Source organism: Gopherus evgoodei, chromosome 20, assembly GCF_007399415.2.
Source record: "Gopherus evgoodei ecotype Sinaloan lineage chromosome 20, rGopEvg1_v1.p, whole genome shotgun sequence".
NCBI lineage: Eukaryota > Metazoa > Chordata > Testudines > Testudinidae > Gopherus > Gopherus evgoodei.
In genome coordinates, this window is record NC_044341.1 from 14,750,206 (window position 1) to 14,777,105 (window position 26,900).

A 26,900-nucleotide genomic window follows, 5' to 3' on the forward strand; every position below is an offset into this window, starting at 1 on the left:
CAAATCCAGACACATACATTTAAGGTTCATTAGCAGTAGTACTACCTTACCGTGCCGTGGCCCTAGCCATAGACCATAGCCCCATTGTGACAGGCACTGTATAAACACACAACAGAAACAGACTCTGCCCAAAGGGACTTCCCATCCAATTACAAAGATGAGTAAGTCACTAGAAAAGCTTTGCAGAGTGTCTTAATTATAAAGAGAATTTACAAACAAAGCAGCTGTCATTTTGACAGTTAGACGATGTCCACAAGGGTGGAAGAGACTGGCTTTCCTCCTTTCACTGAAAATATCTTTGATGAAGAGCAGGTTGTGGGTTTTTTTGTTTTGTTTTAAACAGAAAGCCTGAAATTTTCTGATTGCTCCTGTAGTGGGGAAACTGTCTTAATCTGCATTAAATGAGGCCATGGCTAGGAAATATCACAGAAAAACATCCACTCCTCAGGGACCTGATCCTGAAAGTACTCAGGACCTTCAACCACCATTGGCTTCTAAAGGATTTGGGGGCGCTTGGCGCCTTGCACTGCTTGACAGCCCCAATCACTGACAAGCTGAAAAGGGAACATTTCTAAAAACGGTTTTCCCAATATCTTTTTCATATCTCCATAAAAAAGATAATCAAATGAAAGATTGTTAAGACTGCAAAGTCCAGCACTCAAGTTAGAAATGCCAGAACTCTAAGTTGGTCCATGCAATCTTTTATTTGCCTCTTTGGGTGCATGAATTGATACAGCCTAATTACATGATCTTATACTCCCTACCCCCCAACTGATTAATTCCCTCCCAGGTTTTGGCCCCAGCTCTGCAAGAAATGGCCATGTGCAACCTCTCAGATCCCTCAGTTATCTCATCTCTACAAGGGAGAGGAAAAAGGACAACTACTACTTGCCTGCCTTCTAGGTAGGGGTATGAAGAAAGAATGACTGAGGCGTAGGCAGGAAGATTAACAGTAGCCAGTGAAAGAGGTAAGACTAGGGCTAAAATCTGCACGAATGCTTAAAATTACTTCAGCGTCTAAGTTTCATTAAAAGTCGATAGGATGTTGCAGCCTACATCCTATTTTCAAAAGTGACTTAGGCCTTGTCTACACTACACAATTAAGTCGACCTATGTTAGGGTCAACTTACAGCCACCACAGTAATTACTGCGGTTTTTCATGTCCACACTATCCTCCTTCTGCCAGCGGTGCGCATCCTCACCAGGAATGCTTGCACCAACTTAAGAGGGGCAGTGTTGGGGGCTGAGTGCCCAGGCTCTCAGATCAGTGCAGAGCTCCCTGTTGGAAGGGCGCAGAGCTGATAGGTGATGCAAGTAACAGTGCCGATACAGACACTGCATCAGTCTAACTACATCAATCTACAGCACTATACCTCTCCTGCAGGTGGAGTGATTAGGTCGGTGTAGTGGGGGGAACTTACATCAGTGGGAGCAATGCTTTAGCATTGACGCTTACAGAATTAGAGGTTGACATAAGCTGCCTTATGTCAACTTTAAACTGTAGTGCAGACCTGGCCTTAGGCACTTTTGAAAACTTTATCCTGGAGCTTGTGGCATGGAAACTTTCAGCCCAAATCATTAAAGTTTGTTAAAAGTTACAAACAAATGAAAATAAAGAATTTATAATTGTTAGGCAGCCATAATAACTGCAACTGTTCCACCTACATTATACATGTACACAACATGTATGATTTAGTAGACTACATATCTGAGTGACAATTGCTATTTCTACTGATCCTTTTGTGATTTCTTCAGCTTTCTGTTAATTCCAGTTTTACACAGGACTGGTATGAATAGCTATAATCTGAAACAACCAGGTTTTTGACATATTTGGTAGATGTGAAATTCAGAATTAGCCAGCTTGCTAAGGAAGTTACCTGATGTTCCCCAAGCACTGTCTCTCCACTGATCTCCCAAAAATATCCCTTTTGGTCCATCTTTGCTTGAATCATCAGTTTCCCAAAACTTTTTACCTGGCAACAGCTGCTGCAAATAAAAAGGAATGAACATGTTTAACGTTAGCATAAAAGTGCAAGTGTAAATTATAAAGCTTTTCCTTGTAGAACAAAAAAATCAGTCATGTTAAAACAAGCGAACAGACACTTTACAATCAGAGTGCTTCTTTCCCACGGTGAAAGCAATGAAGTGATTGTTACATGCTGTGGAAGCATAAAGTAACTCAGGAAAATAGGAGAGATCCTACATGCATCAGCCCTTTATGCCTAACACACACACACCCCCACACCATCAGCATTCACAAATTTCTATGCATGAGAGCCATTTGTAACAAATCTTAGTAGGAAAGATATGTTCTCATCAGAAGAGCTTGTTTTAATGAATCTGAATTGTACATAGTTACCTACAGAATCTTCACTCCAATGCAGGAGACTGGAAATTTCCATCTCTCGCATGCAAATATTGTGGGTCTGATCCCATAAGGTGCCCAGCACCTCAACTCCCAGTGCATTCCATGTAAGTTAAGGGTACTTAATGCTTTGGAGAATATTTGTATACAGTGATGAGAGTGAACAGTTCTAAGCCACTGCTTCTGCACAGCTCATGTTATTCTGAAAAAGTGCTTACCTTTTCTTTTCATTCAGGGGCGGCAGGATAGAAAACCACCCTCAGTTTAAATCAATTCCAGCATAGTGGAGCAACAGCAAAAAGGACAAACTTCACAAACATATACCTGGCATAACAGATGCTTTTTTAAAATAGCAGTTCATACAGTAAATATCTGCCTTATGGCAACTACATATGGCAAGCGGAATTTTAAGTGCTGTTTAAGTGCCTTAGACAATAACAGTACAATCTTTAAATAAAATACTCTGTTTCAATGGGAGTGGTGTAATTCAGAGAGAGAGTAGCACATTCATAGCAAGGACGACAATAAATAAGGTTATCTGCTGAATTCTGGACAGAATGAAAGGAGCTGGATGATTAACAAACACACTCTCATTTAGATTACCGCACAGTATGAATAAAAATCTTAACAGGACTAGTCAAAGTGTCCCATATATTAGAAATGCTGAGCAGCTCAAGTCTATATAATTTAGCAGAAGGTTTGTGTTAACTCAGGGTGTTACAGGATAACAGAGCCAATATTCACTCCAAGACGAAGAGATACATGTGATGAAGCAGGCTTAAATATGCATAAGCAGTTTTTAAATCTATGGTGGCGGGGAGGAGGAAGCAGATACTAAACAAAAGTTGTGTATGTATTTTTAACCTGAAGTCTTGTCTGACTCAGATACACACTGTAAAACAATCTCTCCGCGACAAAGGATACCTGAAGGTACATGGATTTGAATATCAAGAGTAATAGGTTGTGCAAAGGACAGCAAAACTGGTACTATAATAAAACTGATACCTCACCTATGAAAAGCAGAATTCCCTCTACTGCACCACTTAAAGTTACAAAGGATAAAAAGGTAGGTTATATTCAGATACATAATCAACAATCAGTGATGCTGTGGAATATCTAACATCAAACACCACCCCTGTCCTGGTGCCATGGCAAGCCTATTCTAGAAGCTACACTGAGAAGCAACTGAACGAAAGAGACCATTACAGGATCTGCAACCACAAAAGAATAATTCCTTACATAAGAAAACAGATAGAAGGGCACTGGCCAAACAAAACTGAACCCTTTACTAGGGGAAAGCCTGCATAAGTAGCAAGCATAGAACAAATTTAAATAAACTAATGAACACAAAATTAACAGCAATGCTGTTTATAACCACAAGTCTGAATCTATAGACTTCAATGGGGAAAACTTAGGGGGCAGCAGGAATTATTGTATACAATTCACTTCCCACTATCACTGAACAAATGCTCCAAAGAGGTGGTGCCGGGAGGGGAGGAAACTGAAGTCCTATGATGCTGGAGGTGAAACACACATGAAATAGATCTCACACGCAAATCAGAGAATATAAAAAAAGATCATGGCCAGTAATGGTCATGAACTAACCTGCAAGGAGCCTCAAGGTCCAAAATATGAAGTATCCAGTTATATGATGATGTGCACCAATTGGTGGCAATGCCAGATGGCATGCAATTCTCTAGGTCAAAGCCCTCCTACAGGAAGATTAGTCTACCACACAGGAACCCAGACAAAACCTCAGTTTCTCTATCTTGTGTGATGAAAGGCCATGTATCAGAATGGCACCCAAATGGGATATAAATATAGATAAATCGAGGAAGCCGAGACTACTCAATAGTATTTCCTCTTTTACTGAAGGCATGCACTTCAGTAAGTTCTGCCACAGCCCAGCTTCTCCTTCTACCTCATCATGCAGTCATAGCCTTCCTTTTTGCCACTGTCTTGCCACAATAGTTATGTATGAAGTCATGTTTCTGAATTTGTAAGAACACGATAGGCATGCACACACCTTTACACATGTAAGCATAACAGAGTATATCCCACAGTTCTTGAAAAACCACTAAAGTCATTATTAGATATTAAAAACCCTGCAGTATCTGCACTACTCTTTAAAACAGGTTCTCTATCAATAGTAAAATAAAGATACATTTGAAATGCTTTGTAGTACTGTATGTATTATGAAGTCAGACTCTGAAAAGCTCCTTTTAACACAAGCTGAGGATGATTTCCTTTCCTAGATCCAAAACCAAGATGGTATAATATTAGATATTATATATTAGCTTTCTGCACCAGAAGTTTGAAAGTCCCAGTTCTCAAGAACCATACTTTTAATTGAATTCTCCATCAGTTCAATGATGACATCCCACTCACTTCAATAGGGTTTCCATCTTGCATGCCATTGTCTGGCCAAGACCATTTACCCATTTAATAGCCTCCTATGAATCTTCCAATCTACTCTCTTCCATTTTCAGATGCAGGGCTTTCCCCCTTCCCAAAAATTTAATGATCTCTACATTGGGATTCTATTTGGTGGCACTAGCCCCCTTTTTCCATCTCCTTCCTTTAAAATACAATGCAACTGTAGAGGGCAGACACACTTTACTCTGTTTGCACCCTTAGCTCCATGGGAAGAAAATATCCTAGTTTTCCATTTCTGGTCCTTTATACTCTGGTTTAACCCCTAATACAGCCAGTGACTATTACAGTTAGTAAGCAGCAAAGGAAATGTCTATCCAAGAAAAGTATATGCGGGACAATATCAAACTTTTTTTTTTTTTTTAAACACAAGTTTGTAGGTGAATCTAGGTCTCAAAGGTGCTGGATTGACAGCCTTAAAGACTAGTCGTATTTATTACACTACAGGTGAGGAACAAGAAGCAAAAGTACGAGCATACCCCATACTGCCCTCCAACATGTTCCAAAACTAATCCGGAGAGATCAACTCTAGGAAGAAGACGGTTCAATCTCCATGGCCCCTGGAAACAATCATCTTTCTGCTAAGAGAGTCAAGCAACTGGGTCATTTGTGGAGGTGGCTTTTGTTAAGTGGATCGTTTGTCCTCTGGAACTGGACTGAGCCTAAGTCATTTCAGACAGACCACAAGAAGCAGGATGGTAGCAACTTAGGATCACTATAGCAACCTAGAAGCAAAAAGGTTCTTTATCCATTTTTAAAATGTCTTTATGGAGACTGACTGGCTCTCTTACTGGGAACTAAATGTCTCAAGGGGTTTGTAATATACTAATCTCTGTAATATTGTTTGTATTGCAGTAGTGCCCTGAGGCACCTAACACGGATCCCCTATGATGATACATACTGTACACATCTTTAAAACAATACAGAAGTCCCCAGCCCCAAGAGCTCACAATCTAAACATAATTAGGCAACAGGCACAGAAACAAGGTGTGCTCTGTTAACCCACACACACACACACACACACACACACACACACACAACTGGCAGCTGCTTCACCAACTTCTCTGTGCACAAGCAGTAGTCATTCCAGCACAGCTAAAGATAATGTTAGGAGGTGAAGCATTTACAAACAGGGCAAGATTTTCCAAGCCTTCCACTATTGTTGTGTGCTAAAATGGTCATTAAGTATCTGCTAGCCTCAGAGTTGAAGGAATTTATCAGCTGTCTCTCTCCTTCCGCTTCCACCACCATCTCAACTCATCAGAATTTCCAGGCCAGAAAAAGACTATTTACACAGGCACTCTGAGAATCGGAATTTCTCAGATGAAGTGAAACAGAGCTGCCAAATTAAAATTCAGCTGCAATGAGCCACTCATTTAATAGGATGATACCTGTAAATGTAATATGATGGAGTGTTCTGAATAAACCACATCTCCTGTAAGGCCAAAGGAAATGAAAGGAGGCAGAGTGTGCATGTGCACATGCATGAACTAAGGAGACAAAGAAGAATCACCAGGTTATGCGCTTTCAATAAAACACTGTTGGTTTACAATGAAAATGAACACCCATCAGGAGCTTCCAGTTACCAGATTCTTTCACCATGGAGGTTACATAAAATGTAGTGTTTGGTTCAGCAAATTCTCTATTTACACCTTCAGCAAAATCTGCTTTAAAAAATAATCAGTTTAAAATACTGACTTAAGAGACTACAGAGAAGCACCTTGTGTTTAAGAAAATTGCCGGATAGTTGTTGGATTCATATAATTTTCAGGTCACTTTAAATACCAATACTCCTAAAAACATTCTCACCATCCAGAACAAATGGGATTGTAGCATCAACAGCTGACTTTTCCCCCCCAGAGATAAGTATTGTAAATGACCAGGGTCAGCCTTTGTCGAATTTTTAAGAGGTCAATGTCATTTTGTCTTTCTAATGGAATATAAATTAGATTTAGGATCTAAAATTAGATTCTTAATTTTAAATGTTTGATATTTTGAACTTTCAACTGATCTTTTCAACACTGTGGATTAATGTAAACCTCTAGTCTTTTTTTTTTTAAATCAAATTGAATATATTTTGCAAACTACTTACAAATCCCAATTACAGCAAAACCATGCAATGAAACAAGTAGAGGGTGAAATTTTTACACTATGAATCAGTGAGTTTAACTTTTCATATAAATACAATTGCATATAAACACGTTAGTATGCCTGTCCACTTAAAGGTTAGGAGTAGGGGAATACCCCTATGGAGTCCTAAACAACAGGTTCTGAAATACCACAGCAAGTGATCTTTAGTCACAGAATCATAGAAATGTAGGTCTGGAAAGCACTTTGATAAGTCATCTAGTCCAGTTCCCTGCTCTGAGGCAAAACTAAGTATTATCTAGACCAGCTGTTGCTGCGAGCAGGTTTCAAGGAAGTCACCACACAGGGCAGGCATTAGACTGGCTAGGGCCCAGGGCAGAAAGCCAAAGCTCGAGCCCCTGTGGCGGTGGGGCTGAAAAACAGTTGTTGTGGCACGGGTGGTCCCTAGAGTTTTTATACCATGTTGAGGGGAGCATCAGAAATACAAGGGTTGAGAACCCCTGATCTGGACCATTCCTAAGAGGTATTTGTCAAGCCTGTTCTTAAAAATCTCCAACAGCGGAGACTCTACAACTGCCCTGGACAAGTTTTTCCTAATGTCTAAACTAAATCTCCCTTGCCACAATTTAAGCCCATTACTTCCTATCCTGACTTTAGCAGATAAGAACAATAATTTATCACCCTCCTCTTTATAAAAACCTTTTATGTACTTGATTAAAGTTTATGTCCACACTTGGCCATCTCTTCTCCAATCTAAACAAAACAATTTTTTCAATCCTTCCTCCTAGGTATATTTGGTAGATATTAAATAATTTTCATTGCTCTTCTCTGGACTTTCTCCAATTTGTCCGCATCCTTTGCAAAGTATGGTTCCCAGAACTGCATGCAAAACTTCAGTTGAGGCCCTATCAGTGCTGAGCAGCATGGAAGAATTACTTCTTGTGTCCTGCTTACAACACTCCTTTAATACAGCCCAGAATTGTTTTTGCTTTTTTTTTTTGCTTTTTGGGGGGGGAGGGGACGGGGGGGAGGAGGTGAGATAGTATTACATTGTTGACACACTGGGTAATGGGCCTACCCTGTCCTTGATCTTCCTCTTGCTTCTAAATTTATCTGTAAAAGTTTTTCTTTTTACTCTTTATGCCCCTAGCTAGTTGAATCTAATAATTTACTTCATTTTTACCATTTAAAATTATAATTTTTTTTTCTTAGTCTAAAAAGGTTTATTTTTGAAGACATCTGAATTTAATACAGAATCTGTTAAGGCCTAAAATTATAATCTCTTACAACATTTAAATAAAAAAATAAATATGCTGAATCCATGAGCCTGTATCAAAACATTAATTAGACTGTTTTTCAAGAAACCAAAAAAGATGCTGGGGGGGGGACAATTTCTGAAGTCAAGCTTTATAAATAGGGCACAATAGGTCATATACTGTATTAAGGACTTGATCCTGTGGGAGGCCCAAGAGGATCATCACAGACTTGGATCTGGCTTTTGACTCCAGGAGACACCATCATGGACCTCATTAAGATCATCCACTGAGCCCACCTGGGTGATCTCATGCTCCTATTTTATAGCTTCTCCCTATCGGAGCTGATTGGCTAAGTTCTCACCATTTTCTAACATACTAAAGAAGCACAGTTAGTAAGAGTCTAAAAATATTAAGTTATACATTTGCTTAAAATAAAACGTATATACTTATAGTGTTCCCTCCTAGGCAGTAAAAAGATATACCAAGTCTAGTGTAAAGGTACTATTTAGTTGTAAAACAACATGTTTAAATGGTTACATCTACAAATGAGAATGCATTTTGTTTAGAAAATAACTGAAGTACAAACAGCAAAGTTGCTTAAATTGATGGTTTAAAAATCAATCCACCTTTTCTTGACGAACTTCACATCCCAAAGTGTTTTTTTTTTTTAATATATAATTCTGAAGTGAGCCACAAACTGGGCCTGTACAAAATTCTGATACAAACATTTTCACTATCACTCAAACACCCTTATCTCTGCCTTTGCAGTGGTTATCTGTACAAAGCTGCCTAGTATTAATAGAGCACACTAAAGCATCAGAGCACTGAAGAACAGTCCTGCCTTCACATGGAGATCACAGTATTTGTTTTTGTTCAACACGTGTAAAATCATTTAACAGTTTGATGGATGACGTTAAACAAATCCTCCAGCCTCCAAGCTATCAAGAGCTGCTGTACCCAAACTTAAAAATGGCTTGGCAACAGACACAGCAATTAGCAAGGTGTAAAATTAAGGAATAGGCTTTGACCATATGAATTTTTTCATTTAAGTGCTTAATTGTGACAATGAATTCTCATAAAGGAAAATCATCTATTTCTGATCAGTCCTGAAGTAGGAAAGTTCGGCAGATAAGAAGCAAATCTGTGAACTGAAAATATTTAAAGATTTGAATTAAACATGGGCCTGATTCGAGCATGGGAGCCAGTCAACTTGCTGAAAAACAGAACTTACACTTCTATTTATTCTTTCAGAGAATCAAAGGTGATTGCACAATTAGGCTAAGATTGATAGTTGGGCACTGTTAAGGGGCAAATACATTTCTTTTAACTTAGTTTTTAAAATGGCAATATGGAGCAATTAGAAACACTAAAATGAAGTATAATTCCACACTTAAAGGGCATGTTGAGATAAGGATTCCTTTGATACGTGATTATAAACCGGACCAAGTAACTAGCTGATTTAGATATTAAGCAAGTAGGCTCATACTGTGACACAAGATGGTGATGCCATTAGAGAGACTATAGCAGCAGTGTGAGAACTCCACGGAAAATCCCACAAATAGATGCTCCATCCTTCTATCGTATATGTATCATTGTTTAAACACTCATACATAGCACTGCAAATTTACTATTTTACAAACATAGTTAGATATCACCTGCCCTGAAGAGGTTGCAATCGACATAGCACCTTAGTGAGGGGAGCACAACACGCTTTACAAACTAGCCACACTTCTTATTTTTAAACTGCCCATCATCATGGTACCTAAGTGTAGAGGGGGAAGGTGCCATTTTGCTCTCACATAAGATGGCTCTCCACAATGACGATCACTCCCACTAATCAAAGAACCCAACTCTCTAGCTTTCGGACAGAGTGCAAGGCTCACTCTTTCCACAGGTAGGTGACCAAAGGGGAAGTGTTGAAGACGATAATTTTGTTCACGGGAGGGTGGGATGAGGGGGAGTGCCACTGGTTGCGGGAGGTGGGTTTTGAAGATGGGGAAGGTTACACTATAGGAGAGAAGTGTGTTTTTAAAATATCCTGCCCCTCTATCCCAATGAATCAGCAATGCATTTTATGAATTCAAAAACTATGTATTGTCAGGTTTTGTTGTTCGAAAAATTATGACAAGACATTAAACTTTCTCGTAATCTCATTACAATGTCTTGGTTTGTATACAGGCTTCAGAAAACTCCTCAAATGAATTAGCACAAGGTGCTGATGTAGATTGCTATAAAATCTATAGAGGGGAAGAGGAATAGAGGCAAGAAGGAGGAAGAGGCATTCAATGCCTTCTTTCCCAACAGAAGAAAGAGGGGCTCTCTCTTACTCATCCTTCTCTCTGTGAACTTGCCAGTCTCAAGTGTGTGAACTCATTAACACTTGTTTGCATTTCCTGCAGATGACATTCAAAAAAAAAATAAAATCAGGAAATTACGATCTGAACGTTGCTTCTTTTCCTCATACATATCCCAAGCATTACTTTCTTTTCTTTTTTTTTTTTTACTATTGTTTAGATATTTTGTCAGCATTCTCTCCCTCACATTCAACAGAAACACAACGCAAACTAACAGCATCAAGCTAGTGCAGTGTCAAGAAGTGTACTTTGCTGCATAGCTCTAAAGTCTTTATATTAAAAACACACTTGTCTATAAAGTCAGTCCATGCAGCCCTGCATTGATCTCAACTGACCCAATAAGGCTGACTCAAGAAGCAATGGATGTGCACTAGCTTCATTAGAGATATTGAAATACACCTCTACCCCAATATAACGCTGTCCTTGGGAGCCAAAAAATCTTACCGTGTTATATTGAACTTGCTTTGATCTGCAGAAGCGCACAGCCCCACCCCCCCATCAGGGTTCCTTCCCCACTCTGAACTCTAGGGTACAGATGTGGGGACCCGCATGAAACCCCCCCAAGTTTATTTCTACTAGCTTAGGTTAAAATCTGGTACGCTGCCACCACCAAGTGATTTAACAAGAAACAGAGAAAGGACCACTTGGAGTTCCTCTTCCCCAAAAATATCCCCCCAAATCCTTACACCCCCTTTCCTGGGAGGCTTGAGAATAATATCCTCAGCAATTGGTTACAAAGTAATCAAAGACCCAAACCCTGGGTCTTTGGACAATGGAAAAGTCAGTCAGGTTCTTAAAAGAAGGAATTTATTGAAAAGAAAAAGGTAAAAATCATTGCTCTAAAATCAGAATGGAAAATAACTTTACAGGGTTATCAGATTCAAAGAGCCTAGAAGAACCCCCTCTAGCCTTAGTTTCAAAGTTACAACAAAACAGGGATAAACTTCCCTCTAGCAAAGGTAAAATTTACAAGTTGAGAAAACAAAGAAACTAATACACCTTGCCTGGCTGTTACTTACAAGTTCGAAATATGAGAGATTTGTTCAGAAAGATTTGGAGAACATGGATTGATGTTAGTCCCAAGAGCGACCACCACCAAAACAGAGAGCACAAACAAAACCCCGCCCCCAAGATCTGAAAGTACCTTGTCCCCTTATTGGTCCTTTGGGTCAGGTGTCAGCCAGGTTACCTGAGCTTAACTTTTACAGGTAAAAGGATTTTTGTGCCTCTGGCCAGGAGGGATTTTACAGTATTGTATACAGGAGGGTTGTTACCCTTCCCTTTATCGTTATGACGGTGTTATCTCAAACTTGCTTTGATCTGCCAGAGCACACAGCCCCACCTCCCCGGAGTGCTGCTTTACGGTGTTATATCCGAATTTGTGTTATATCAGGTTGCGTTATATCAGGGTAGAGGTGTACCTCTAAGAACTGAGCTGGGAAACTGCTGCACCAAAGCCAGTGGGTGAGAAAAGGAAGCACAAACATAGGAGAGGGAATCTTGTGTCCAGATCTGACTAGGTAAACAAGAGCAGTGATAGCAAATATTAGTCTTTGCTTTGACTAGAAAGAGAAAATTGAAGTGACCCACTCTCCCAAACCTCACAATTCAATATGTGGACTAGCTCAATGCCTGAACAGCGCACTGTGAAATTCCTAGAGACATCCTTACTAACATAAGATGGTGTAAGATTACGAACTGTTATTTATAGAGACCTTAGCACTTGGGGGAAAAAACAAACAAGAAAACCACCATTTGGAGGGTTAGGATGGAAACCACCAATCTCTGACAACCTATTTCCTCAAAAATATTGTTCAGCACCAAATTAAGAGTTTGTAACATGAACATATACAGGAATGTTCTTAGATTTTTAGTCAACTGACTAATATGATCAGATATCAAACAGAAGTATAGTACAGGTGTTTCCTTGATCTCAGTATATATCCTCCAAATGTCTGTGCTCTTCACTGAAGACAAACATCTTAACCAAATGATGCACTAAAATAAATCTGTGTATGTCCTCACTTCCAGTAATTCATCTTTGAGATTTTTCATATCACATGCAAGGGATATCAGCAGTTCCAGGTCGAGTTTTCAGAGCCCTTAGTAACATGGGTCTTTTATCATTCCTTCTTTCACTGTCTTGAGCCAACAGTACTGCAAACTAAGGCCTTAATCTATCGTCTGACCTGTGGGAGTGCAGTCCTAGTGGCAATGAGCTTTCACACGTGCGAGGCCTGGCTCACACGGATCACACTGCACGATCAGGACCTTGCTAAGCAGAAGAGAAGATTGTTTTCTCCAAAGTGATCCTTAATGGTACTGGGGAATGACTTTTCACCTGGGTCACAAGCTTCATGTCTGGGGATCAGAAGGAGGAATATAAATAAGCATGATCTTGACAAACAGGCACAGAAAAAAGGAGGCTCTCAAACATGGTTCTTCTTTCTCTGATCATGTAATTTTAAGGTGGACTACTCATCTATAGCTTTTGATGGATTTTCTTCTGGAGCATTCAGAATGCTCTTAAACCCAGAGGGATCATCCATAATATCCTCCGCAGCTACTTTTTAAAACAAGGTTGCAAAGATTTTAGAAGATCAGAACTGGTTTTGGTGGTGGTTGTTGGCGGGGGGAGGTGGTGCGGCAGGACGAGAAAGATACTCTTTTTTTCTGGGAGTGGCAAGGTTTGCTGAATTTTTTTAAATTCAGAAGTTCTAACATCTCAAATTCAAGTTGTTTAATCTTTATTTACATGCAAATATTTATCGGTTCTAGTTTATCATTCACTGCCACAACTGTCTCCAAATAGCATAAGTTTTTAATTGGTCTTCTAAGAATCTTCAAACATTGTTTTGTAAGACAATAAGCATATTCTGGCCTTTTGATAAACCAATATACAGTTGGAAACATTGGCATGGAAGTATTCTTATGTTGTTTTAAAGTCTGCAACTTTTCAGCATGGTTACAATCAAGAAAAGTTTAATAGCTGAAAAACATGCACAGATGCAAACATTTTGTAGAATAAGGAGAAGGAAGCCAACCGGGAACACAACTATCGTGCTTTAAAGCCAAAACACACCTCCTGGATTCCCCTCTCAATACTCACTGCAAACAAGTGAACTGATATTCTGTAGATTCCAAAGAATCTGACTACAGAAGGGATGGGAGAAAACAGAGAGACAGATCTAATTTGCATTCAGTTCCAGCTTTTCTGTCAAGGCAGGAAAAATATAATCAGAACTAGATCAGCACAAGAAAAAAAAGCAGCTAAGCAAAAGCATCGACTGTGCTAAAACAAGTTACAGATAAGCTAGACACAAGAATCAACAACATCAAACATCACATCATTTGCTTTGGTAATGATATGGCTGTAAAGTGAGCAAACTGCTCAATCAAGTTAAATAGAGTAGATGAAGGAGTTAAATGACAGAGATCCATTCCTGCGGTAAAAGCCAAATATCAAGATTCCTAAAGGTAAGGACTCTCAGGACTTTATCTGATCCTTTAACAGAAGGGTAAGGTTGTTTCACAGGTGGAGAGAGGAGCATGCAAGGATCCTTCCTCATGCCCTCTTGTGCATGCCACTGGCGTGTGCCTAAGGGGTACATGATGCCCCAAAGATTCTGGGAAGGAGCTAGGACCATGAACCTCTTTCCTTAAGAGACTAGATCAGCCTGCACCATCCTCTGGCACGCCAGTCTGCTTGGGTGGGACGTGCCTTCTTAAGCACTACTTTCCTGCGCTCCTCATAGGGCAGAGAGGTTCTACACAGAGCCATCGTGGGCCTATGACCAAATGGCACAATTTGGTCAGACGTGTCTTGCAAAATGGGAAAGAACTCTACTCAGAGCGCCTGCCCAACACTGCTTCCTGACCTTTGCAAATAGTGGATGGAGGGACCAGACCTCAAAATAGTCATGTGAAAGTCACTAACACAGCAAGTTTAAAACACACAGAGATGGTGTAATTCAGGAAGGAGCAATATTTTGTTCTGAATTAGTACTGTATGGAAATACAAACATGCGTTTTTAATCCCATGTCATTAAAACATCTGCAAAGGGATGGGGAAGAACAGCCATTTACAGACTCCCAAAGAGGGATCACCATTCCTGGGAAGATTGAATTTAGCAACTGAGAAGATAGCATCCAATCACATGACTCTTAAAAACAAGCATTTTAGGGGCTGGGTCAGTGAATCTGTAATGAGCTATTAAGCTTTTACAATTCAAATTAGTTGGTTTAAACCCACCCCAACTTGATAGTGACGTAGGGCTGGTCTACACTGGGGGAGGCTGAGGGGGGCCAGGGCGGGAAATCGATCTAAGATACACAACTTTAGCTACATGAGTTGAAGTATCTTAGTTCGACTTACCTGGCTGTCCTCACAGCAGCAAGTCGACTGCCGCGGCTCCCCCATCGACGCTGCTTACTCCTCCTGCTGAGGTGGAGTACGGAGTCAATTCGTGGATCAATTTATCCCATCCAGACGAGATGTGATAAATCGATCCCTGATAGATCGATTACTACCCGCCGACCTAGCGGGTAGCATAGACATGCCCTATCAGCTACAATAGGCTGCTAAACAGTTTTTACCCATATGTCAAATAAGTCTGGTAGCCTATTGGGAAATGGTTGGAAAGAACAACCAGTATCAACACTTCAAGATTCTCAGCAAAAGCCAAGGACTGAATGGGCTGTACAGATTGAAGTATACTTCTCATGGTCCAAGGTAGTCCCTCCAGGTACAATGATGGAGCTGTGCAAGAGAAGCTTGGGCTGGTGCTGTCCCTCTTGTATGGCTACAGAAGAGGCCATTCTCCAGAGGTGCACTTCTGCACTTCTCATAACATACCAAATGTAAGAAGAAAGGCATTTTGAAGAGTAGCATTTGCCAAAGCAAAAAGGGTCACCAGTGGAATCTACACCCTCAATGGGACTGGTCTCCACAACAGACTAGAATGGCATGGACAAGGAGAACGATGTTTTAAACCTCCTTGTGTTAGTGAAAGAATACATTTAATGAAAAAAGAAGCCACTGCACACTAACAAACTCCCTCTTCTGTAATGTATAAGTAACAGGGCTATACTACAGAGAGATTTGGTAATATTGTGTATATTATCCAAAGTATTTCGGCTTAGCTTGAGGAGAACAAGTATTCTTCTTTTTGGAGGCCTGTATACGGATAACAGTTCAAGGTGGAATGGGCAGGATTTCAATATATTAGCTTCATATGGACTTGATGATGTTTGTAATCCAAGGAACTTCACCAGGGGGCCTTTTTGCACTGGAACATATTTTAAGATCCTCTAAGGAGGACAGGATCAGACTTTGTGATTTATCTTATTTCCACTTCCAAGGTATTTTCAGTGTAAGAGTTATCTTGGTGTAGCTCTGTTCTTTGAGTACTATACTGAGCATAAGCCTGTTGAATCATCTGCTATTTTGCAGTTTTATTTTTGAATAGGTCTATCTACTTTCATACTAGGCATCAACCTCACTCTGGTATTTGACCAGCAATTGAATGCTGGGACCAGTTGGGAAGCTTGGTGAACTGCTGTTATTTATCACACAACTAAAATTATACAGAGCAGGAGTGATCAACTGACGAGGAATAGTTAAAAACTGAACATGCAGAGTTTGGTTAAGCAGCACCTGCGTAGGAGGGAGGGGACAGAGAATGGTCTACAAATATGTTAAAGGTGCAAACATTAAGGATGCAAAGGAATTATTTTAAGATGTAATAAGAGGACAAACTTCAGAATAGAAGAATTTCCACTGAAAGTTAAGAAAGCTTCTGGGGATGTACTGGGCTGTAAGAGTCTAAGGGAAGTGGCAGAAGCCCAACTGCTTGGGGTATTTAAAGCCTGACTGGAATATGTGCTGAAGAGAAAAAGTCTTGCCCTGGCTGGAGAGGGACTACATGGGAATCAACTTTCAAGCTATAATAGGTGATACAGTAGATCTAGGTAGGCTGTGGACCCTCACGCAGTGAGTACTAAACAGAACATTATGATCAGCAATGAGACAAGTGCACACGTTAAAGCTGTCCCTAGCAATACTCCCCTACTGCAAACCAACAAGAGTGTGAAAGAATACTGCAAATAGCTAAGCTGTTCAGCCAGAAAGCAGAGAAATCGAAGGCATTACAATCAGAGGAATAAGCAATGTGGATTTTTTTTAGAAATTAAATATACATTACACCTAAAACTAAGCTGGCGTGGATAAAGAACAATAGCACACAATGCAAAGTTCTTTTGTAAACAGCAATGGCACTGTCTTTACAAAAATTAAGACTGATAGCAGGGTGGAGTGATTTCAGTCAAGAAGCAGGAAGCTTTGATTTATATCTATTTTAATCTTTTTTTTGCTTCTGTTCTTTATTATTTTCCTAAGGAAAGGTCAAGTCTCATTGGCTGGTAATCATTAAAACATGTTGATTTGCAACTAAATACAGACTTTAAACTAATTTTTCACCTAATTAGGAGGATATACTATATCTATACATGGTCTTTTAAGTAACTTCATAGCTTAAGATATATTTATTCAGATTCTTAATATTTACATTATGATAGAGAACAGTGAATGATGGATTTATTAAAATGATTAGATGCATTTGGATGGAAACTGGAATTTAATTAAAAATGCACAACCCATTTTTAAACTATCTTAAACGTGACAGATATGTAATATTTGTTAAAACATCTAGGTTTAGTTGGTCCCCAGCACAGTAGGCAGGAATTGATGACCCCTTCCAACCCTAGATTTCTATGATTCTATGTTTTACGTTTAAAACTGATTTATTAAAAACAAAGTATTATTTATATAGTTAGCAAACTGAAATTATCCCAACAACCATGTCCTTCAAGATTTAAGAATTAGCAGATTCCCTCCTTACCCCTCCATTTTTATTCATATATTGGAAGAAGAAACAGACTTTCCTGCTTTTTCCAACTCCAGTCGGTTTCTCAACTTTGAATGAAATAGTGGTTGAATCAAAATAGTCACTGAACTGAAAATAAATATTCTCTCTGCACCTACAGCTGTCAAAAACTGGTTTGGCTCTTCAAACTATGGTTCCAGGTCCTTAAGACAGACATTTCTACCTGTTCAATAACTTGACTCTCTTTAAAACTTTGTCAACAAACATTTACTACTTGAATAACTGAATTGAATTTAAATTATTTTAATAGGATTATAATCAAGTTCAGGCCTTAACAACTGTTGATTTCAAATTTATTTCTAAATAAACCTGTATTTTGGGGGGGTTGTTTCTTTTTTAAAATCATTGATTTTTATCCACTCTGACAATTCTACTGGCTTGAGGAGCTAGCCAGGCAGCTCACAAGACAGAACAGAAAATAAACTGGTCTGTGAACAGCAGAAGGAATATTAAACTGAGCCATAAGAGACCAGGAGAGCAGAACATGTTTTGCACCTAACATGGACATTTAAAGTTGGGCTGGTCCTTTTTATTGTTGCATTTCACACCATGTCTGAAGCTAGTAATTCTACATTTCCTCTTAGGATACAAGAAACAAGTAAATTAGTATTACTTCTTTTCATTTAAGACCTGCTAACTTTCTTTCTAAGGGCTTGTCTACATCAGAAAGTTGCAGCGCTGGTGAGGGAGTTACAGCGCTGCAACTTTGAAGGTGTACACATCTGCAGGGCATCACCAGCGCTGCAACTCCCTGTTTGCAGCGCTGGCCGTACTCCCGTTTTGTCTCGGGTGTAGAGGATCCAGCGCTGGTGATCCAGCGCTGGTAATCCAATGTAGACACTTACCAGCGCTTTTCTTGACCTCCGTGGAAGGAGGAAGCCTCTGGTAATCAAGCTGGTCTCCTTCCCCGGCTTGCTCTCGCGTTCCCGGAACCCCGAGCAAGCAGGTCTCCTTCCCTGCGGTTTGCAGGGTGGTTCGGGGAACGCGAGAGCAAACCGCGGCGAAGCTGGTCTCCTTTCCCGGTTTGCTCTCTCGTTCCCGGAACTCCGAGCAAGCAGGTCTCCTTCCCTGCGGTTTGCAGGGTGGTTCGGGGAACGCGAGAGCAAACCGCGGCGAAGCTGGTCTCCTTTCCCGGTTTGCTCTCTCGTTCCCGGAACTCCGAGCAAGCAGGTCTCCTTCCCTGCGGTTTGCAGGGTGGTTCGGGGAACGCGAGAGCAAACCGCGGCAAAGCTGGTCTCCTTTCCCGGTTTGCTCTCGCGTTCCCCGAACCCCCCTTGAAGCCGCCCAACAGCGCTGCAGTGTGGCCACATCTAACACCACTTGCAGCGCTGGTTGCTGTAAGTGTGGCCACTCTGCAGCGCTGGCCCTATACAGCTGTACTAATACAGCTGTAACAACCAGCGCTGCAAAATTTTAGATGTAGACATGGCCTAAGTCTTCTGCTAGCATTAGTAAACTCACAAGAGAACTTTTTACGCACACAACTTCATGGACTAAGGACTACTTTAGTGGACGGGGGAATTTTGCTTTTTGCCCCAGTTACCACCCTTGACATTGCCCCTTCACAGTGTTCTAAGTAAACTTGCACAGAAATATGCACCCATCAGTTTTGAAGCATGAGGTTAAGATGTCTAACTCGTTTAAAGCTGCAAGCTCTCCATGTATAGCTTTTTAAACTTCATCACAATAGCTAAAGCTGCCCATAGTAAGAAATGGAGAACAGGCACTTACAGACAAAAAAAAAAAACAACCTTGGTTATGTAGTCATTAATTACCTGTATACCTAAAAGGAACATGCGACAAGCGTATGATGCCTCGTAGGAAGACACAGGAACACAGGCCACAGAACTGGAAGGGATCTCTGGGGGCATCAACTCCACGTCCCCAATACTGCAGACAAACCCATCATATAAACCCCTTCACATAAACTGAGCAAGCTCCATTCTCATGTTTCCACCATTCAGCACAACCACTATTTTATTACTTGCTGATGGTAGAACACCTGGAGGGCTTACATGTTTCTCTTCCTAGGCTGGAGTACCTCCTAACAGACTTTTTGCAACAGCCATGATGCAGGACTTCCTCAAGGGAGGAATGGCGGATGTAGTTTTGAGAAGAGAATCCACTTCTGATTTCTGAAAGAACGATCTCTTCTCCCTTTATCCCATCTCACACACACACACACACACACACACACACACACACACACTCTATCTGTTCTAAAGATGTTTCACTTACCTCTCCCATAGCCCTTCCCTCCAGAGCTAGTGCTTGAAAATCATGGTTCAGTTCATCCATTGAACGCACCTATTATAAATGGATGAGAAAAATATGAGGCAATTACTGTATTTCATTCCAATTACAAACAAAAAGGTAATCAGTTTATCACTTATTTTTTTCAGACATAAAATGCCAGTGAACCTTACTCTTTATTAAAGTACATCACAAGGCTGTTTAGGTGCGAAATATGACTTACCTTCACAACTCTTAAAATCTGGAGTATATTTTCTACCAATTCTACACGTATAGTCAAAAGTAAAAATAAGCAACTCTAAGACCAATAAGAATGTTTTCCCTTATTACAGGAGAGATGAATATTGCAAAAAGAGCTGTATTAATATCTCTGTGCACAAGCAAATGAAAAAAATGAGAAAAAGTGATCTCCATAATATTAAACAATGAAGAACAAAAACATTCTGAAGTAGTACACTAACATTTAAAATCAACAGGCTGGCAGTATATAACATAAAATCATCAGCATTAAATAGCACTTCACCATCTGAGCCTACAATGGCGCCTTAATAAAGTTTATCTGAAAAGAGTTTATCTGATCCACACAGACTGGTGCCACACATTCTGTCTGCGAGGGATAGAAAGCGAAAATTCAGATGCACAATGTTAGCTTAAAAAAAATACCTGATTCTCTGAACATCCTTACACTACTCCAAATTTACAATAATCCTTAAGGAATTGGTTCCAAATGTTCCTTTAGCAACTGAGCAGGTCTTCTGATCAAAGAGTTGGAAATCACATTATAAATAAAAACTCCGCTCCCAAAACAAAGTGTTTAAAAATGGTTTTGCATCGTGAAACACTAATAAAGGCTTTCAACACAAGAACTATTCAGACAGAAAGCACTGTTTGTAGTGTTCTAATGCTTCTTAGCGCTTACACAGCATTTTTCATCTATATAACTGATAGTGCTTTACAAAGGGCTTGTCTACATCACAAAGTTGCAGCGCTGGTGAGGGGGTTACAGCGCTGCAATTTAGGAGGTGTACACATCTGCAGGGCATCACCAGCACTGCAACTCCCTGTTTGCAGCGCTGGCCGTACTCCCGTTTTGTCTCGGGTGTAGAGGATCCAGCGCTGGTAATCAAGTGTGGACACTTACCAGCACTTTTCTTGACCTCCGTGGAATAAGCAGGTATCCCAGCATACCTGAGGAAGCCTCTGGTAATCAAGCTGGTCTCCTTCCCCGGTTTGCTCTCGCGTTCCCCGAACCCCCAGCAAGCAGGTCTCCTTCCCTGCGGTTTGCAGGGGGGTTCAGGGAACGCGAGAGCAAACCGCGGCAAAGCTGGTCTCCTTCCCCGGTTTGCTCTCGCGTTCCCCAAACCTCCGTGCAAGCAGGTCTCCTTCCCTGCGGTTTGCAGGGTGGTTCAGGGAACGCGAGAGCAAACCGCGGCGAAGCTGGTCTCCTTCCCCGGTTTGCTCTCGCGTTCCCCGAACCTCCGTGCAAGCAGGTCTCCTTCCCTGCGGTTTGCAGGGGGGTTCGGGGAACGCGAGAGCAAACCGCGGCGAAGCTGGTCTCCTTCCCCGGTTTGCTCTCGCGTTCCCCGAACCCACCTTGAAGCCGCCCAACAGCGCTGCAGTATGGCCACATCTAGCACCACTTGCAGCGCTGGTTGCTGTAAGTGTGGCCACTCTGCAGCACTGGCCCTATACAGCTGTACTAATACAGCTGTAACAACCAGCGCTGCAAAATTTTAGATGTAGACATACCCAAAGGTGAGTAAGAATCACTCTCCATACTGCAGATAGACAGGCTAGGTACAGTAGGGAAGCAACCTGCCCAAAGTCACAGTGTGTAAGTAACAAAACCTAGATTCGAAGAGAGGTCTCAAGACTTCCAGCACATAAAATGCCTCCCTAAAAGTCAGAAAATGTAAACAAAAAACCTTGGCAGCACAGGCCTGATAGGCACTCATGTAAGGTATCAATGTCGCCAAACTTTTGCTCCAATATTGTTTTTAAGATTTTTCTCATGCCCAACTCCTTACAAGCATCCAGAATCATCTCTGACTCTGTGAAACACCTTCCTTTCTTCCATGCTTAAGTTCAAGGAAGAAGAAAGGTGGCAGTGGCAGCAACCTTAAGGAACTCCACCCTTGGAAGCCTGTCTAAAGATGAAGGAGCCAACCCTAGAGCCAATCTCAACATCCCTGTAACTCCATCTCTAGGAGCATGTAACTACAGCAGGAGGAGATTAAGGGAGGAATCTAGGGAAGTGGGAAACAGATATTGTTTTCCCTTGACTCAATGCATCAATCTCAAAAAGCTGGGGAAGGGAAGAAAAACTGATAGAAGGAAAAAGTTCAGCAGGAAGACCCAAGGAGTTAAAGGAAAGAAGGAGAGAGGGGATAATGGCAGAAAAAAAGAATTGCAAACAAAATACAGAATGAAAGATTTAAAAATGAAAAAGTGAGGTAAAGGAAAAAAGCAAGACAACATGTACTCTATAAGTCTATATTAGGGATGTTCCAATATTTCAATGTGTCTCTATGGGCAGTTATCAGAAATACAAATTTACAAAATCTTTTGAAATTATATTTTGAGAACAAAATATTGACTTTTCTTTTGGCTCACCATCACTTGTCAAAAATATTCTTTGTTTATGGCACCGATACACTTAACACTAACTCTGGTGCAAAAATACAAAAAAGTCAGTAATTGCGTATTGAACTCCAGGAAGTGTCATCACAGAAACTTACATTTAAACTACAGGTAAATCTCCTATAAGCACAGTTTACTTCAAAACAATCCAACTATACCAACAGATATGGGGTCCAGTGTTGCAAAGGTACATGCAACTTAACTCACATAAGCAGTCTTATTGAGCTTAATGAGACTACACCTCTACCCTCAATATAATTCTGTCCTTGGGAGCCAAAACATCTTGCCATGTTATAGATGAAACTGCATTATATCAAACTTGCTTTGATCCGCCAGAGTGTGCAGCCCTGTCCCCCCACCCCCTCCCCGAGCATTGCTTTACCGCGTTATACCCGAATTCATGTTATACTGGATCGTGTTATATCGGGGTAGAGGTGTACTTGAAAAAGTGACTTGTGTATATTTGCTATAGGGCTCGATAATCTAATCAGACATTCCAGACAACCAGGTACTAAAAACTAGCAATTTCCTCAATCATTACCAGTGTAACGCACAGCAGTTAACATGTTCTTATGCGCATGCAGTGATAACCTTTCAAAGTTGTTGGTCCTAAAAACTGAACCACCTTTTAATGATCCAAAAGAAGCAGTATTGTTTTAAAATTTAAACTAGATTCAGGAGCGAGAGGAGGAATATCGAAACGAGGGCTGCACCACAGATCAATCCTCCACTCTCACTTCAGCAACCAGCTGCAAACCTTAGGCACTGAGAGATTGTGTGCAAGAGCAAAGCAAGCTGAGTGGGAGGGGATGGAGGACAAAGGCACATGCATGCCTGAATCCAACAAAGCTGACAGGATTTAAACTAGACAGATCAGCCTCTACAGTTCACACTTGCGTATTAAAGTGGCGATCAGTAAAATGGTTCCAGATATTTGGATGGGTACATGAGCAATATTCCAGCATTCCCTCGGACTTTGTTTTCAGTTTTTACAAAAAAAATCCTGGGTTTTACAAAAGCTATTAGTTGGTTTTGTTTAGTTTTTTTTACACTGATTTGTACCAAATTCTGGACCAAACACATGAAAATACAGATTATATTAACAAAATCCAATACACTACATTGTATTAATCTGTTTATGCTAATAATTAATTAGTCTGAGCGTAAATACCAGGCTGCATATTGAAGTAAGACAACGCAGTAAAAGCCATGCGTGTGTGGGTTTACATCAGTGCTCAAGTCCTAAAAAAAGAAGTACTGAACTCCCTGGACCCAGCTCCCTGCTCTGGAAGGAGGTGGCCGGGTTTGGGCTCTGAAGGAAAGATGGTGGCCAGATAACCTGGGTGGAGGCCAGGGTAACCCTCTGGGGACCTGGCTTCTCACTCTGGAAGGAGAGATGCTGGAAGCAGCAGCATTGGGAGACAGAAACTTTGCTTCCTTCGCCTCTTCTGGGTCCACTCCATAAGGGGAAGAGAGCACTTGTATTTTCTTTTTGTGGAGGGGAGAGGTGGAAGCTTAGAGCATGTTGCCTCTGTAGACCTAGGTTCAAATCCTCCTTTGGGCCAGGTAAAAAGTAGCTCAGTGGTAGCTCATGGACACTTTTCCACCTCACAAAAATAGGCAGTAATAGAAACAGCAAATATGACCACCAGGATTTGGGTGGAATGGCAAAAAAAACCAAACCCATTATGTTTACAAAGCACATATTGACTAAGTCTAACTATTTCCATTACTCTCAAGCACCAAACTCAGAGGTTATTTTTACCATGCTTTATTCTCTTTTTAGACAAAATTCAGTAAATTTAGCTTGAGAAAAATTGGGTAGTAGGACAGCATATTGAAATACTGTATGTCAAGATTCTAAAAAAGATTCAACATCTATCCACAACTGTCTTGCTTCCTCACGCAAATCAGAAATCCAAAACAGGATATAATTCCTCAGTAATCAACCATATGGTGCTGCAGTTTAAATATGAATGTATCTCTTAATTTTTCCAAGGCTACTGTACTTGCAACTCTCAGTTCATTGGCCATTTAAACAGCATGGCCATTTATAATTTTGCCTTCAATTGTATCTTCTTGTGCTTTAATCCCCATCAAACCACGCTAAGCAGGGTTGGGGTCAGAACTTGGATAGGATATATGTAAGGAATACAAAAACCCCAAGAAGTGATTCAGTAGGTGCCCTAGCAAATGACAGAGGATACTGTGGTACAGGAGACCCAAAACAAAGATCCTGACTTGTCATGGTCATGAAAAAATGTGTAGAATGTTTATAAGTGTACCAAAAAGGTGTTAACTTTCATGTTCTAGCCAAATTCCAATTCTAGATATTATGTTCTGCCTACCTAAATTCTTGCAGATTCAATTGGACAGTTGTCCTGTCTTTCTTCCTGAAGTGTTTAAAAAAAAAAATCTGCAAGAGAAAGCTATTTATCTTATAGTAACTGGAGGGTCTTTGAGATGTGTGGTCCCTATCTGTATTCCACTGTGGGATACACATGCGCTCCATGCACCTGGAGCTGGAGAATTTTGCAAGCAGCGTCCATTGGTCCACACGAGCCCCAGCTAATTCCATGCCTCTGACTGAGGAGACAGAGGGCGGAGTGGACCAACAGCCTCTCCAGTTCCTCCTCCACCGCAAGTCAGAGAAGATCCAAAGCAGGGGGGAAGAAGAGCAGATAATGGATAGTAATTGGAGGCTCTTCAAGAGGAGTGGGCTCCGTAAGGTAAGTAACTTTTTCTTCTTTTTCAAGTGCTGGTCCCTGTGTGTAATTCATTGTGGGCAATTGACAAGCAGTACTCACATAGGAGGAGGGTGCAAGGTGTTAGACTGAAAAGCCAAACAAAGGACTGATAGCCCAAAAGATGCATCAGCAGAGGATTTCCGTACCAAGGCACAATGTCTAGCAAATGTGTGGGCTAAGCTCCACATAGCTGCCTCATAAATATCAAGCAGAAGCACCTCTTGAATGGACACCATAGATGTTGCTTGCTGAGATCTTGTGGAATAAGCTCTTACTCCATGATGAGAGGGAAGATTAGACAGGTCAAAGCAGAGTGAAACACAGCCCGAGATCCATTTCAAGTTCTTTGAGAGTAAATAGCCTGACCCTTTCTGCTATGGTAAAGAAAAGTCTAGGCAGGGGATTTACCTGATTGTTTTCGTTATCCGCAGGTAAAAGGCTAGGGCTCGCCAAATGGAACCTCCTTTCTTCTGAGGATGCATGAGGTTTTGGGAAGAACACGGGTAAGTAGATAGACTGCTTCGGGTGAAACTCGGACTACCTTGTGGTGAATACAGGGTGTCAATGTAATGAAACCTTGTCCTTTTGGAATATAATTCAAGAAGGATCTGCCCTCAACGCTCCAAGCTCACCAGCCCTCCTGGTTGAGGTGATGGTTACCAGGAACACGACCTTCATGGGTAGGAGATACATGGAGCAAGAAAGTTAATTGTTCAAAAAGTGGCTTCCTGTAGGGGTTCTCAACCCCACCCCACTGCCCAACATGCTATAAATCTCCATGGCCCACCAGTGCCCCAACAACTGTTTTCTGCATATAAAAGCCAAGGCCAGCATTAAGGTGTAGAACCAGGACAACTGTCTGGGGCCCCATGCCACATGGGCACCCATGAAGCTAAGCTGCTCAGGCTTCTACTTCAGCCCCAGGCTTCAGTCCTGTGCGGTAGGGTTTAGGCTTTCTGCCTTGGGCCCCAGCGAGTCTAACACTGGTCCTGCATGGCAGACCCCCTGAAACCTGCTTGCAGCCCCCTAGAGGGACCTGGGCCCCTGGTTGAGGACCACTGGCTTAGTGAGTACTGAGAGAACAAAGTTCAGGCCTCACTGAGGAATAGGGCTTTTTATAGACAGAAAGGTTCTGATTAAGCCTTCCCAGAATTTGCTAGTCAGAGGATGTGCAAAGATCAAGTAGCACTGTGAAGGCAGATGGGATGCACTGACTGCTACTAAGTGGACCATAAGAACTGACAGACAAACCTGCTGGTCTTCAAGGAAAGACGACAGACCTGAATGAAAAGAATATCTGTGGCTTCCAGAGAAATACATCTTTGATGCAACCAGAGAAATGGTTCCCCTTGGCTACGTAACATTTCCTAGTGAAATCCTTCCAGTTATTACAAAGGATGTTCTGTACAGTTTCAGACAATGATTGCTCTAAGGACAATGCCTACACTAGAACCAGGCTCTAAGATGAAGCAGATGTGGGTTACGAGGCCTGATCTTGCTGTTTCCCTGAGTCAGGAAATGTAGGAATAATGATTGGTGCCAGAGGTAACACAGGAGGTTCAGGAACTAAAGTTGTCTGGGGCAGCTGAGGGCAATGCCGAATCTTGCACACAACTTGAGGCAGGAGTGGTAATGAAGGGAAGGCATCATTCAGATCTGACCATAAAAGGAGTAAAGCATCACCCTGAGAGTGGCGACCCAGGATTCCTCTGGAACAGTATATGTTGCTCTTTCTTTTTATTTGAGAGGTGAATAGATCTCTGGTGTGGATTCCCCATTGTGGTAAACAATATTTTCACTCTGAGTCATGAAACTCCCAT

General features: G+C 41.2%; 1 protein-coding gene across 10 annotated transcripts in view; it reads right to left on the bottom strand.

The window, feature by feature from the left end:
• PUM1 (pumilio RNA binding family member 1) overlaps window positions 1-26,900 on the bottom strand; it is a 124,186-nt gene that overhangs the window by 74,691 nt on the left and 22,595 nt on the right. For 8 of the 10 annotated variants that reach the window (XM_030539231.1, XM_030539228.1, XM_030539230.1 and 5 more), the window contains 2 exons: window positions 19,679-19,747; window positions 1,878-1,986 (listed from right to left, as the gene is read on the bottom strand). In XM_030539231.1, coding sequence (XP_030395091.1) covers window positions 1,878-1,986; window positions 19,679-19,747 — 178 coding nt within the window. The remainder of the gene's footprint in view (window positions 1-1,877; window positions 1,987-19,678; window positions 19,748-26,900) is intronic. The other 2 variants (XM_030539233.1, XM_030539225.1) reach the window with 1 other exon arrangement.